General features: G+C 40.0%; 1 protein-coding gene across 18 annotated transcripts in view; it reads left to right on the top strand.

Annotated features, from left to right (window-relative positions):
• Nucleotides 1-14,617, top strand: part of LOC138943410 (uncharacterized) — a 333,199-nt gene that overhangs the window by 308,840 nt on the left and 9,742 nt on the right. For 15 of the 18 annotated variants that reach the window (XM_070314244.1, XM_070314249.1, XM_070314255.1 and 12 more), the window contains 7 exons: nt 4,705-4,777; nt 5,135-5,175; nt 6,855-7,013; nt 7,777-9,050; nt 9,129-9,289; nt 9,529-9,800; nt 11,647-11,887. In XM_070314244.1, coding sequence (XP_070170345.1) covers nt 4,705-4,777; nt 5,135-5,175; nt 6,855-7,013; nt 7,777-9,050; nt 9,129-9,289; nt 9,529-9,800; nt 11,647-11,887 — 2,221 coding nt within the window. The remainder of the gene's footprint in view (nt 1-4,704; nt 4,778-5,134; nt 5,176-6,854; nt 7,014-7,776; nt 9,051-9,128; nt 9,290-9,528; nt 9,801-11,646; nt 11,888-14,617) is intronic. The other 3 variants (XM_070314247.1, XM_070314246.1, XM_070314250.1) reach the window with 2 other exon arrangements.

The raw sequence follows: 14,617 nt of genomic DNA on the forward strand, positions 1-14,617 counted from the left end.
TACACGTCTACCCCTTCCGCGGACCCTCACGTGAAATGGCTACAAAATAACACAATTACAACGCGACCACGGGCTCACCCTCGATGACCGACGCTCGTCCTCGTTCTCACCCCTTGATTCCGCTCTTTTCCCTTTTCCCTCTGACTCTCGCTGCTCCATTACAGCATGCTGCAGGGAAAAAGAAACTAAAAGAGAAAGACTGAGGTAGAGGGAACAGGAGGATAAGATCTAAGGGAAAAAGATAGAAATAGATAAATAGAAAGAGAGAGAGAGGGAGAAAAAGAGAAGGAGAAAATGGCGAAAGAGAGTGAGAGAAGATAGGAGAAAAATAAGGGTGAAGGCAGGTCTGACCGACTCGTTACAAGTCTATTCAGACATCCGGAAAGAACAGCGCGTGCCGGTATTCATTTTGTTGACCGGAACCATTATCTGCCCCTTCGCTCGTATTTTCTCTCTCTCACTGTTTTTATTTTTCTCTTTCTCTCTCTCTCTCTCTCGCTCGCTCTTTCTTTTCATCCCCGAGTTTAGCCACCGACGTGGCCGTTTTAAAACCTTACGGCTAATTTATTAATCCTACAAGAGCAACCGCTCGCCCTCAGTTATCCGGTGTACCTTTTTTACCCGGCGCTAATTAAAAACCAGGAAGCTTCAGCGATCCTTCCTGAAAATAAAAATAACGCCGATTTTCTCTATCAGAAATTTTCTAATATTCGTAACGCGTTACCCTGACGCTCATTACGTATTTTTCATCCGTATATCGTGACAATACTTATCTTGGAATGAAAATTGTGAGCACATTTCGACTTTAATCTTTGGCAAACTCTCTGATTTTGAAACAAAATTAATCCTAGTCTAGTTTCTCTTCTCTTCGTGGAATTACGCGGGGTTTCGAACAATCCCGACAGCCGCCGCCGTGTCCCATCGTTCAACTTCGGAACTTGGAGAGCATCGTGGTCCGCAAATAAAGCATGCCGCTAATGACGTCACGTATCGTAATCCAATTTATAGGGAGGGCAACGCCATCCGCGCCTTAAGAAAAAGGCGAACATCTAAGTAGGGATCGACTTTCTTTCTCCATCCATTCCAAGTCGGTTCTCGCTCTTCCGAAACGCGAAATGACGACCTGATGAAGTTTCTCGGCGTCACGGCGCTCGATTGGAGAGCCCCAACGTAGTTGGCTAGGGGATGATCAGGCCCGGGCGAAGGATTAGTACACGACAAAGTTTATAAAAGTGCGCTCACTTCAGGAGAACTCCCGTCAACTAACCTAAAGCTGGCCACCCCTTAAGGGGCTCCTCCGGAATCTCTTTCCGAACCCTCCAACACACGTGACAAACTTATCTATGTTCCGTCGCGACCATGGTGTACATACTTGCGATGATTGCGTCACTGAAGTAGCGAGATCTGTATTTTTTTAACAGATGAATCGGTAGAAAATTTTAATTACATTCTAGAAATAAGATATTATTGCGATAAATTATTTTGGCAAAGATATTACATATTCCTTTCTGCTATATCTATTTGTATATGTATTTAAACCTTATTATATCATACATTTATTTCATTATTACCTTTTGCTTTGATATTATATAACTATTAAAATTGAAATATTTGGTAAAATAATTTACCGAATTTCATCAAAATTATATTTCAATCTAGTAATTATAAACAAATCTTTTTCTCGCGCATTTTAAAATGGATATTTTTTTGAATGTGTCGAGCTATAGCTATATGTGAACAGAATTTACTATGGTGTTTGTTAATATAGCTTTCAGAGCCGATTACGTTGTCTGATTCTAAAGATTGGGTAGGAACCCTCAATCGCATTTATGGTTCACGATTGAAATAAAGAGAACCTTGCCGAAGGAGCTCATATTAACCGATTGGTACTTCTCGGCTACCTGCAGTGTACTAGAAACCTGTAATTGTCCGGTCACGCGAGGTCGCCCCGGGAATACGAACGCGATCATACGTGACGTGCCCTATACCTACCATTATATTACAGCTAGTGCACGACAGATGTTACAATTGGTCGTTTGGGCACACTCGTCTGGCACCGGCCGTAGTTTCGTATCATTGTTGTAAGAATACAAAGTAGTCCGTAAACAGTTTTGAAAAAAAATTTACAAATTATCGGCTGATGCAGACGTCTCAAATATAGCAAGAATCGTATACCTTTAAATAAACCACGACCAAACATCGTACAATTTGTGTCTGAAAACTCATTCGCATCTACAAAAATATATTTGCGATTAATAACAAATACAAATCTACTTGTTATGAATTTTTACGAAGAATGCCAATTTATTATAATGTTCTTCTTTTATTCCATCGTGTGTACCATAATAAATAAAATGATAAATAACGTGTTTAAAAAGGTGTCTTGTGCTAATGAACAGATATAAGAGGAACAAAATATCACGTAGCAAAACTTTTTTCCGATCGCTAAAACTTTCGTTCTGTTAACACGAGAATGAGGTATCTATCTCTTCTTTGTTTCGCGGACAGTTGTAGGCCGGCCACATACCCCGCGCTAATCCCGAAGGCTTAGTCACGGGACAGAGAAATCCCAGAGGCTATTCACAAATGCGTAACTCGTGCGACGAGATCCAAGCTGACCACACGCGAGGCCGTTTCTACCCTTCTGGATCGTCCTTTCAACTTTCACTTGGGGCCTCTCGCCAGGATTGGGGAAACTCGTTCTGATAAATAACGTGTACGCTCGAGGAAACTGTATAAATTTTTCAAAATCTCATTTCGAAATATCTAACACAGATTATTATAGATAAGTAGATTAAGAATACAATATATTTATTATAAATTATTTTTACATTAGGAAAAAAAAAAGAATCCTGCATAAGCAGTATTATATTTTACTTTGTATGTACAATATTATACTTTCACACGCGATCTATCTCTCTTTACCTTATATACTTGTTTAATTTACAATCCATCGTCAAATAAGAAGATAATCGATATAAAAATTTGAAGAAAACTTTTGAAATTTATCGATCTATCGACAATGAGTGTTTCCCCATCTTGTACATAAATTTTATATATGCAAGGGGCATCTCTTCTAAATATATATTTTCTGGAAAATTAATCGCGTCTAGAGAAACGAAAAAAATTATTATTATTTGCACATATCTCCGTGTACTTTAATAAAATTATAAAATAATCAATATAATCTATTTTTCTTTAAATAAATTCGCGCGCGAAGAAAAAGAGATAAAGTTGTTATAAATAGGATTTCAATATGAAATAGAGTAGAGATGCGTATTTTTCGTTACGCTGGCGCGCAGAGTTCTTCGCCCTGACTGTTCAACGTTCTCCATGAATGATAAGAAGTATACGTGATATATTGGCAAACGGGGAGTAAGCTGTATTCTGGTTCGATATGCAGAATGAAACTACGCGACGATGTCGGACACGTCGGCTGTCAGCCATTCAATAGTTAATTTCCATTCAACAGTTCGCGTCGCTGGCAGTATACAGCAAGAGCATACCGACGAGAGAGAGAGAGAGAGAGAGAGAGGGGGGGGGGGGAGAAAAAGTACCACATTATTTTTCACATGTTTTCCAATTCAGGCTTTTCCGCTATATCTACCATATATCTTTCGAAATTATAATATTAGAATTTACCTTGCGCACGTGCATGTTTTGCGTATGTTATTTAATATCGTGTAATATTAATAAGCATAAGCATTATTCTTTCGAAAATCGATTTAAAAAGATTAAGATAATTTTTGGACAAGAATTTTTGTACACACACGGTAAATAATTAATGTCTATCGTTGACACACAATGGTCTGTCAATTCAAAATTAATCTCTTTATAAACTAATATTACTGAGAATGTAGATTTCTTTTTACGATATAACATGATCGTTCCTTATGAGAAGGCGTTTAAGTATAGTGAATATAGGCGGGTACAATTTGTTACCGAAAATGAAGATTTCACAAAGCCGTCGTTTTTTACGGTAATGTGTCTCCGCTTGAAGCGTCGTAGGCGCGAAGTCAATTGGTTGCGAGTACAAGATTATGAAACCAAATGCAATACAATAACAGCGCATTAAACGTATTAAGCCGGCGCCGCATTTCGTTCGACACGTTTCTGCGGCGGATAACACTCGTCGACAGTGTAAATTATCCAATTTATTTGGAATTTACAGTCCGCTTGTGTCGGGATCGTCAAGTCCGGTGAACAGAAATAACGCGATGCAGAGACAGTGTGACATCGTGCGCTTGGTATCGTCGTGATAATTAATATTGGAACGTAATGAGCTCGAAGCGGAAAAATAATTTTCCTATCCTATATTTTCAGCATCTATATTTGACTTTAGATTGGTTTGCAGAAATATTGTTTGTTATAGCTGATAGTGCTCGGATAAATTTGTATTCTGTATTTTTCGCGAATACGTATAGAATATTTACCATATATATCTCTTATATATATTTGTAAATTCAAAATTATCCTTTGAATCTCGCCTTTTTGTAAAGTGACAATCTCTCTATAATGATGCTCATATATTTCTGATGAAAATTTAATCAGCTTAAGTCTAGAATCGGAGTAGAGCTGTCACACGACAAGCATGTAACTGACATGCTTGACTAAAAACTAGCCTACGTCGTAGTCTCATGAATATCTAAAGCGGCACTTAATAAACTAACATCTGGCTCTACGTGGCGGTTTGATTTGTTACAGAGGGCAACAAGTGCCCGACCCCAGGCTGTACGGGGCAGGGTCACGTGACCGGACTCTACTCTCACCACCGCAGGTAAGCAATTATCGGTAATTAACCTGCGCTCCGCGCTCAGCCACGGCCGATTACACACCTACGCGATTTTACGAGAGAATCGAGCGGGGCGTTATATAGAAGCCGATATCAATAAACCAATTTGTGATCCATATGTCGTCACATGCAGCGTCAAAACGATATACGCGTGCCTGTGTGTCTCAGATATTTCATATTTAATGAAAAAATAAAAATGATTAAGCAAGTTTGCGCCCACGATTTAAACGTGTATGTTTCATATAATTCTTAGAAAAAGAGCCGAATAGCTGAAATCTTAAGCTTTATTAATTTTAAATACTATTAATTAATTTTTTTTGTTTTTTTTTTATGCACTTACAGCCTTTCTGGATGTCCACAAAAGGATAAGTTAACTCCAGAAAGTAAGTACTCTTCTCAAATTGATTACTTCTTATTGTAGCTAAATAGTGCATCTTCTTTTTGCAAGAGAGTGTCTTTTTCTCACAACGAGGCGAGAAAGTGTAAAGTGAATCATCGGTGATTTATTTCATTTTAAACTTTTATTCGATTAAATGATCTTATTAATTTGTCGTGTAAATAAAAAAGAATAATTTATAAATTAGGTCGAAAGTTTTAAAATATAGATTTAATAAATATGTTCGTATTTTTTCGAACATTTTTAAAATAATGCCAGTAAAAAGTCTTTAATATTTTGATTTTATATTATAAAAATTAATTGTTTAAATTTTTGCCACTTAATACTTATAACTGCATGGATTGTAAGAAAGAAAATTTTAGGATCACGCTTCTCGAGAGGCAATTAGAATATTCTGTCTGATTTAGTTTGCTTTTTCTTCAAACCATTCCCAATTAGCCTCCTCATCATCCATAAAAGATCATTGTTCTCTGCGGCTTCCTCGCCTCATTAAACGCAAGAAAAATATATCTTCGATACACGAGATCGAATTAGAAGGAGAAAATGGATATTTTCCAGCGATGAGCGCGGTGCACGCGTCGCGTATGCGTGTGTGCGTGTGCGTATGTGTATCTGTCTGTTGTATTTTTTGCGCTTTTCATTTTGCGGGGTAGAGAGCTTTATTTATTGCGTTCCAATTTATCATTCTGTTTCGTAGTTCATTATAGTAGAGTATTATCACCACACTCTCGAGAACTCGATTATATTGGTCGTGGCCTGTATGAACTCTCTGGAGAACTCGAGACACGGGCGTGGCGCGACGAGCCGGTGTATGCGCACACGCTGGACATTTCACACGGAGGACACTTGTGCGATTGAGTATAATTACGCAACGATCGGTGGGATGATCGATGTATCAGTCTCCGCAACGGCGGATCCCGAGATTAACGACAAATCAAGTCGTTGCGCAGAGAATACGGCGTGACCCATCTGCATACAACATACCGTAAATATATGAAATTGTATATAATTTTTATTTCTATTTATGGTAAGCTTATCTTATATTCCCTTCATCGAAAACGTAGAATCTTCTCTTCAAGGTGTCGATAAGATTGATTTTTTTTGCGTTCGCTCGCTCGCGTTACGACAGACAAACGTTCTCATCGACGTTGTACACTTTCTCACACAGATTGCAAGTTGTTGCGTTATAATTTTCTATCAATTAATTGATTGTCTTTACTTGTGTTTTTCTCTCTACCCGCTCGGTATAGCTTGATTGTACTGTTACACATTAACTTGCGTTTCACACGTGGTATGTGACGCCGTGTACTCTGCCTCTTATCGTTCTCTCTGACCGTTCGCGTTTCTCGTTTCGTGCTTCTCTTTCACAACGTGTACTACATACGACTTCCTCTCTTCTCTTCTCTATTGAAATTCTTCTATTTCGCTCACACGTGGGAATCGAGGGACGAAGAGTACCCTCGTCACGTTTAGAGATTCCATCTTTATCTCTTTAAATTGTCTCTTTGGAAAACGTGTGATGCGCGACAGGGATAATTATACTCAACGCATAAAAGAGACAGCTCGCGTGCGTGTGCGCCGTGTCTCTCTAATTGTGTATACGTAACGCGTCAACATACCAAGACGTGATCTGTAATCACGCCGCGTGTCTCTGGGTTCTCGCAGTTCTGGCGATGCATGAGACTATATTGAAATGCCCGACGCCTGGTTGCAACGGCCGCGGTCATGTCAGCTCTAATCGGAACACGCACAGAAGCCTGTCCGGATGTCCCATTGCCGCGGCCAATAAACAGGCCGCACGCGAGGCACGACAAAAGGCTCAAGGTAAGACGGATACAGGAACCCTCGTCGTGCGTGTCCAGGATACGCCGTACACGAGAATCCACGTCGTTCCATGCGACGAGATTAACGCTTAAATGCCGAAGACAGGATAGAGACTGTAATCTTGCGCGTAAGGCACGCATCTCGTGCTTCGCAGTTCGTTGCGCTTGTGCGTGTCTTGATTGTTTCCGCTCGTGTAATTGTTTTCCACGCGGATTTATTCGACGCGATGACATTTACTAGAAAAAAATATTATTATGCACATTAATATATATGCAATTTATATGCTTTTATTATTTTTATTTGAATAGATACCTTACAATTAGCTTTATCGTAAATTTTGATTTTCATTCGAAAGTTCGGATATAATATAAATGATTCGGATTAAAGATTAAAAGTAACGACCAATAATAAAATTCTTTGCTAAAGTTTTAAATCTTACTGTTTTATATATAAATATATAAAATAAATTTAATTAAATTAGAAATCAATTATCAAATATGTAAACGGAATATTAAAAGTTGATACTATATTTTGACCATATTCAAAAAGTTATATCTTACAAAACCTTTGTTAAGTCATTATATCCTGCTTAAAGTAAGCAATTGAAGTATTTTACAACAATCGATAGCTGCATGATTTATAGTATTAGCGGATATGTTACAATGCTCTTTTTCTCGTAGTGAAAATATAATACTATATTTAATTTATCATTACTTTATATCTTTTATAAAACTAACAATAAATACACAATTTCTCGGGATAGTGCCAGGAATACCGCCAGAGTACATTAGCACGAATCTACTACCGCCATCAATGGATACGAAGAGTTATTCGCAGTACGGTTCCGCAACGCAAGACACGAAGCCCGTACTTAGTAGCCTGAGCTACGATTATTATTCGTCGACGACGAAGAATCCTGGGATTAACGTGAAGCCTCCGAAGACGCCAGAGGATAACAGTACGCCGCGTCCCGCCAAGGTACCCAAGACGGAGAATATGACTCTCAGCAGCAGTTGTTGCAACACATTGTCCATGAGGAACCAAAACACGGGCGAGCTACTGGTCCCGAAGACGGAGGACGCCGCGTCCTGTAGAGTAAACTCACCCCCGCCACCGCCGCCACCCGCAGTACGACAGACGTACGATTCGTACATGAGTCAAGACTCGAATTCCTCATCCATGTCGTCCATGGACGCGATGGGCACGAGACCATCCATAGGAGCGACGATTCATCATCCCAGCCAGCATCCAACGCATCATGTTCTACCAATGCAGCCGGTCGCCTATCCGATGTCGATGGTAGAGGACACTAGAATGAGCCATCAAATGTCTCAAAGATCTCCTTACGAGCCAACTGCCATGATGGCCGCGGCAGCGGCCGCGGCGGCTGCTGCAACCACCACGGAAGAGCTCTATCATCATAGATCAGCCGAACATGCGAGGGCGTATATGCATCCCGGCGCGAGCAATATCGCGCGACCAGTTGTAACGTATTCCAATGATATAGCAGCTGGTAGAGGCTACGAAAACGCGGTGGTCACCGCAGCTAATCATCGACCCTACGATCCCGGTACCACCGCCACTTACGAGAGATACGATACGCAATCGTGCGCGCCTATTCCGTCTCAACAACAGCAACAGCAGCAGCAGCAGCAACAGCAGCAGCAGCAGCAGCAGCAACAGCTTCACTCGAGAGCGAATATGTATTATCTGGGTCAAACCGGTATGACACCCGAGGAGCAGGAGCGAGTTTATCATCAAGAAGCCGCGGTGGCCGCGCAACAGCATCAGATGGCGATGGCCGCCGCCACTGCGGCCGGGATGATCAAGACTGAAGATGGTAATTTGTTCGAAATCGTCTCCGCAAGCGTTCAAGATTCATCCGTAACTAAACGTTGCGTCTCCGTGGATGTTGCAGTGAAATGCGTTACGGTTGCGCAGATACAGCAGATGCAGAAACCTGGCGGGCCGCCAACTTCGCCCGGAGGATCGGTGATGGATCTCTCTACCTCCAGCGTCACGTCTACTAGTCCTCAGGTTAGTGTATACGCGCGAGAAATAAAAAATTTTATCGCAATGAATCTTTACATTCATTAATAACGATATAATTTACAGGCGCCTCCCTACGGTTCAAACAGCCTCAGTCCACAATACGGTGGAGGACAAACGGTGGGCAGTAGCCCTCAAGCTGCAGCGAGTCCCCACTTGACGGCTAGTCCTCAGGTTCCTAGTCCTCAGGGTCAGACTCTCGATCTTAGCGTCAATAGACTTCATAGGTATTTTCATCAATCTTTATATCAATATAAGAAATAACGAGAATAAAACTCTGAGATCTTAGAGAAAATATTTTAAAACATTTCTATTATAAATTTATATCGATAAAAGATTTTCAAATTATATATAAAATATTTAATATTTTTATCGTAGAGTGTAATAAAATGTTTAAAATCATCTCTCTTACATATATAAAAAATACTAGCTAACTAAAAGAGAAACATATTAATTTGTACTGCAGCGGTGCACCGAGTCCGCAATATTCCACCGTTCACGGAGAAGCCGTCGCGGTTCCAGTAGGGCCGGGTTTCCCCGCGCCACGTCCGATCGAAGAGCAGACAGAGCCCGTTGATTTCTCAACTGCGAACGAGCCGGTCAATTTCAGCGGGGGTCCGGGAATCAGGCCTGTACCCGGGTTTCCGCCGCCTGGTGTGCACGTCACGGCGTACAGTCGCGAAAGCACGCCCGACAGCGGGGGTTCCCACTACATAGACGCCTACCGAGATCCCACTGGTGAGTTATCATCGTTTATCCGCGGACAATTCGCGACCCGCGTTCCGAAGACGCTTTATGACCCGTGACTGCTTTCCCTTTGCGTTCACATTTAATAATATCCGATTTATATCGAAAAATGATGAAAATCCTCAATTTGTAAAATTCTTCTAAAATGTATTTTACGCTTGTTGTGAAATGATTAAAACCATTATGCCGATCTCTGTTTCTTTAATAACGTAATACTTTGTGAAAGCTTCTTTTTGTATAGTATTTCGACACGAGGAGCATTACGTGTTGAAATACTAGTAACAAATCCACCATCTTTCATTATCTTTTATATACAATATGATGTTGAGTTAAAATTCACTGCGAGAATTCAGCAACGAACAGTAGTATGATAACAATGTCCGGCGGAATGAGATAAAGCGAAAAAACAAACATGCGCGAAGAAGGGCGCAAAAGCGTGTCCTTAACACTATAAATTTTAACCAGCACATAGAGAAGCGTTAATGTGTCCTTACACGGGCATCGTGTAACGTCAGGCGATAGCGGTGGCGACGAAGGAGGAGGTTACGTGGATGAGGGATTCGGAAGAGAACAAAGAGCAGCCCGACGCCCCCGGGGGGTCGGCAAGGGTGGCGAGGGACGAAGATGGGGGTGAGGGACGATACGCGGTTACAACCGTCGAATAAAAATTCACCAGAACAGTACATGACTGCCATAATAGGCACCTATGGCCGAACTCTCATTTTCCTTGGTCTCTCTGTGCCTTGGTATTCCAAACCCGCGATCCATTCTACCCCTCTCATCTCTTTCTCCTTCTCTCTCCCTCTGATCGTCCCCCCGTTTTCTCCGTATCTCTCTCTCTCTCTCTCTCTCTCTCTCTCTCTCTCTCTCTCTCTCTTTCCCTCCGTCCTTCGGCCTGAATGTGCACCGTGCGCACCCCTTCCCGTCGAACCACCCCCTGTGACGGTACACGGCCATTGTTAATTATCAATATTTCGCGTACACGTAGCGGCGGCAAAAGTCCGGCGCGGCCGATATTGTGCGGACTCTGACGCTGGGGAGTAGTTATTGAAATTGAAACATTCGAGCACACACAGCGCCGTGTTCCCCGGCCTCGACGCATACACGTGCGTGTTCGCGCGACGTCGCGCGCGCGCGCACATTCGGCCTTCCGTCCGTCGGCTATTTGCACTGTGTGCTCTCTCGACAAAATGAATTCTTGCTAGTAAATAAACGTGTAGATTTTACAACAGTTAATCAAGCAGCGGGCTGCTCCTGTAACGCGCCTGTGTTAGCGCTATTTCCGTGGCTCCCGTTCGAGCCCGATTACGTGGCACGCATGTACGTATTTAGACGAAGTGTCCCAAAAATCATACGCTTTCTCTGTATCGTAAAAATTGTATTGATATTCTTGGTTGGTAATAAGTAGTATTAATCTTTTAGTTATAATAATTGATAAAAGGATTAAGAAATTATGTGTAAACTTATAAAAAAATTAAAGTGAAATAAAAAAAAAAATAAATAGAAGGAGATCACAAAATCTCTTTCTTCGATATATTTTAAGAATTGACTAATATTTTATTACAACATTATTTTAATATTTATAATGATTCAATTATCTTAATATCGAAGAAATTAAAAGTGTAATTAAAATTTTTTTATCAAAATAATTGATTTTAAATTTGTTAAAAATTATATTAAGTTATAAAATTTTATATAAAACAACGTGATATGTGTGTAAGAGCTTGATATAGACAATTCATTTTATGACAAGTAAGATATTTAGTACTTGTCATCTGTTTACTTTTAGGGAGAATTATTATTTATTACTTTATTTATGTAACTTCTTATATGCTAGGTTACGGACCAATAAGTCCTCATCCAGGATACGGGATGACCGGCGTTCAACCCGAATATCCCGGAAACACGTACACTCCCTATCCTACTGCAGGTTACAATTGCGGTGGAACTTACCCGGGTGGTCCAGTGACTTCCGGTTATCAGATTCCAGCGGGTTATACTCCGGCACCCTGCTACAGCATGCCACCGCCACAGCATACGGTTGGACCCCTCGATAAACCATCCGGCAAAGATGACAGGTAGGATATTTCTTTTACCTCCTTTGAGTGGAATAACATATGGGCAACATACCATATGTCTGAAAATGTATTTTTAAATTAATCCATCAAAATAGAGCTTTATTTGAAAATATCTTTACTCGATAAATCTTGATTAAAAATATACTGCATATTATTGACCGACACATCCTCATCGCATATTTAGCATTTCATGCCAACCCTTTGATTACAAGCTGACTGACAAGCTTATATATATTTCATATTTATTTTAATATATAAAACTTAACTTTAATGAGAAAATTGAGATCTATCATTGGACAGTCATTTTTTAAATGCTAAATATGAGATGAAAATAAAAATCACTATTTATAGCATAAAGTAGCATTATTAGAGAATACGTCCATACGTCGTACAGGCGAGCATCGCGAGTTCTCGCCTTGATACTTACTTGCCTTGCGGAAAGGATCGCACGAATCCTTCACGCGATAGATTCGTGGCCGAAACTCGAAAAGGCATGGAGGCGGCGGCGGCGGCGGCGGCTAACATCAGCGACGGAGGATGAGAGGAAAAGGGGGCAAAACTCTCGCGCATACCCACCTCCATTTTGTTAATTAAAGTAATTACTCTTCGTACCAAAAGTGCCAACCTTATTCTAATTGACGTGAAACTCGGCGCGGTATGGAGAAGGCGCGGTTGGGCGTATAAGAAGAGAATGAGGATGAGGCTCGAGTGGAAAACGCGAGCGCGCGCGCGAGGGTTGGGTGGGAAAGGGGTTGAGAGTGCGGATCCGAGGCAGGATAAGGTTAAAATGAGAGGTGGGGTATAATCAGTTGCCACCGCACTGGATTATGGGCCGAGACCCCGCGTCGTCTCCCGACGTGGGTTAGAACCCCTGGAACACTCTTCCTCGGTTACCTCGAGGCAAAGTTGCTCTCGTCCCTTTTGTAACTTTACCGCGGTCCAAAATTCGATGCGTCGCGTTCCGTGGATATCACGAATGTCACCACGGATGGACAAAAGTGCGAAAATTACGAATCTTTATTCCATCAGTAGTTAAAAAAACATTTACTATTAATAATATAGTATTATTATTTGTACCTTATCGTAAATGTGTATCATTATATACGTATAATACATATATACAATAACTGTAAAAAGGAAAAACGCTACTTTTTGTCGGATTTATCTCATTATAACGTAAAGAAATTTTTAAATAGTTTGATAAGAAAGAAAGAAATCAATCTATAAACTCTTTTTTGGTTACAATATAATAAAATATCTTGTATGTTTTAATTGTTGTCTTATAAATTGGATGATTTATTATATTAATAATTTTACTCTTGTGTAAAGATACTTATACAATTTTATTCTATTTTATGATATTGCTAGAACTTTTTATAATATCCGTTTCTTAATAGTAACAGCGAGCACATCCAATGGAATATACTCATATTTTTCCTATTACGCACAATTTGGGGGTTTATGAAATAAAAAATGTATCCAATCATTTCACGATATTAATCTTTCCGCGTCTGTCCTCCAATCGTTGGTTGCATCTTTATTGAAAGTATATAACGTGAAACACGTTACCGCCAGCTGCAACCTCGATAAAACCAATCTATATCTGAACTTCAACTTTATTAATGGTGGCTGGTGGGCAATATAACTACGGCCCTTCTCGTCTTAACTATATTACCGGTTCTCTCTTGAAAACATTTATTAGTATACTCTGATTCGGGTCGATAGCCTAAATATATGAAAACATTAAATTACACAAGCTAGATGATGAGATTGATAAAGAAATTTTCATTTTACTCGAGATAAAATCTTGTTAAAAAAAACTTGGATTTAACTGTAAAAATTTTCAAAGCTTCATTTATCAAAATAAGAGCGCCTTAATCTCTAGAAAAAGATTACTTCTAATTATAATCATTATTTATATCATATATATTTTTATATCGATTGGCGTATCACATATTACGCACCGTTTGAAATCATAAAAAAGCTAGTTATATAAATTATATTTTTTGTGGAGAATAAATATATATATATATATATATATATATATATATATATATATATTAAAAGAGATAGAAAAATATATTTACAAAAGAGATTAAATGTATAAAAATATTTCAAAGAGCAATTTATAAAATGTTCCCCTACGCGCATGTGTTATATATTGATTGTAAAATACAATAAATTTACACAATTGGATTCAACGTTCAAGACGGAGCAAACGGAGGCTGCAGAAACGCGAAAATGGATAGATATTCCGACAGCATACCGGCGAATTGCACTCAAGTCCGTATCCATCAGCTCTCAGTTGCCCGGCAATATCGCGGCCACTCGAGGGCCATCGAGGTTTCCGAGGCTTTCTCATAGCCTCGGATGGGGGCGGTTTGCCTCCGGTCTCATCTACGATGAAACGTCTCGGACTACGATGAAACCGGAAACAAAAACGAGACGCTCACCCTTCGACTCAGACCGGGAGATGTTCCTTCGATTTGCTCCTCCGCTACCTCTCTCGCCTTCTCTTTTGCCCCTTTTTATTCGCTTCTCGACATTTTTTTCATATCACATCATACACCGCTCTTCCACTTGTGCCTGAAAAGTTACGGAACGCGATATTAGTTGGCGTCAAAATTTTTAACTATGAATATTGTATACAATTCATATTTATGTTTATGTAAGAAGGCGATTTATGATTATCGCTGAAATATTCGAATGTAAAGTATATCGAATTATGTT

The sequence above is a fragment of the Polyergus mexicanus genome, unplaced genomic scaffold, assembly GCF_030449975.1.
Source record: "Polyergus mexicanus isolate NDT 795.1 unplaced genomic scaffold, iyPolMexi1.0 SCAF_26, whole genome shotgun sequence".
NCBI classification, from domain to species: Eukaryota; Metazoa; Arthropoda; class Insecta; order Hymenoptera; family Formicidae; genus Polyergus; species Polyergus mexicanus.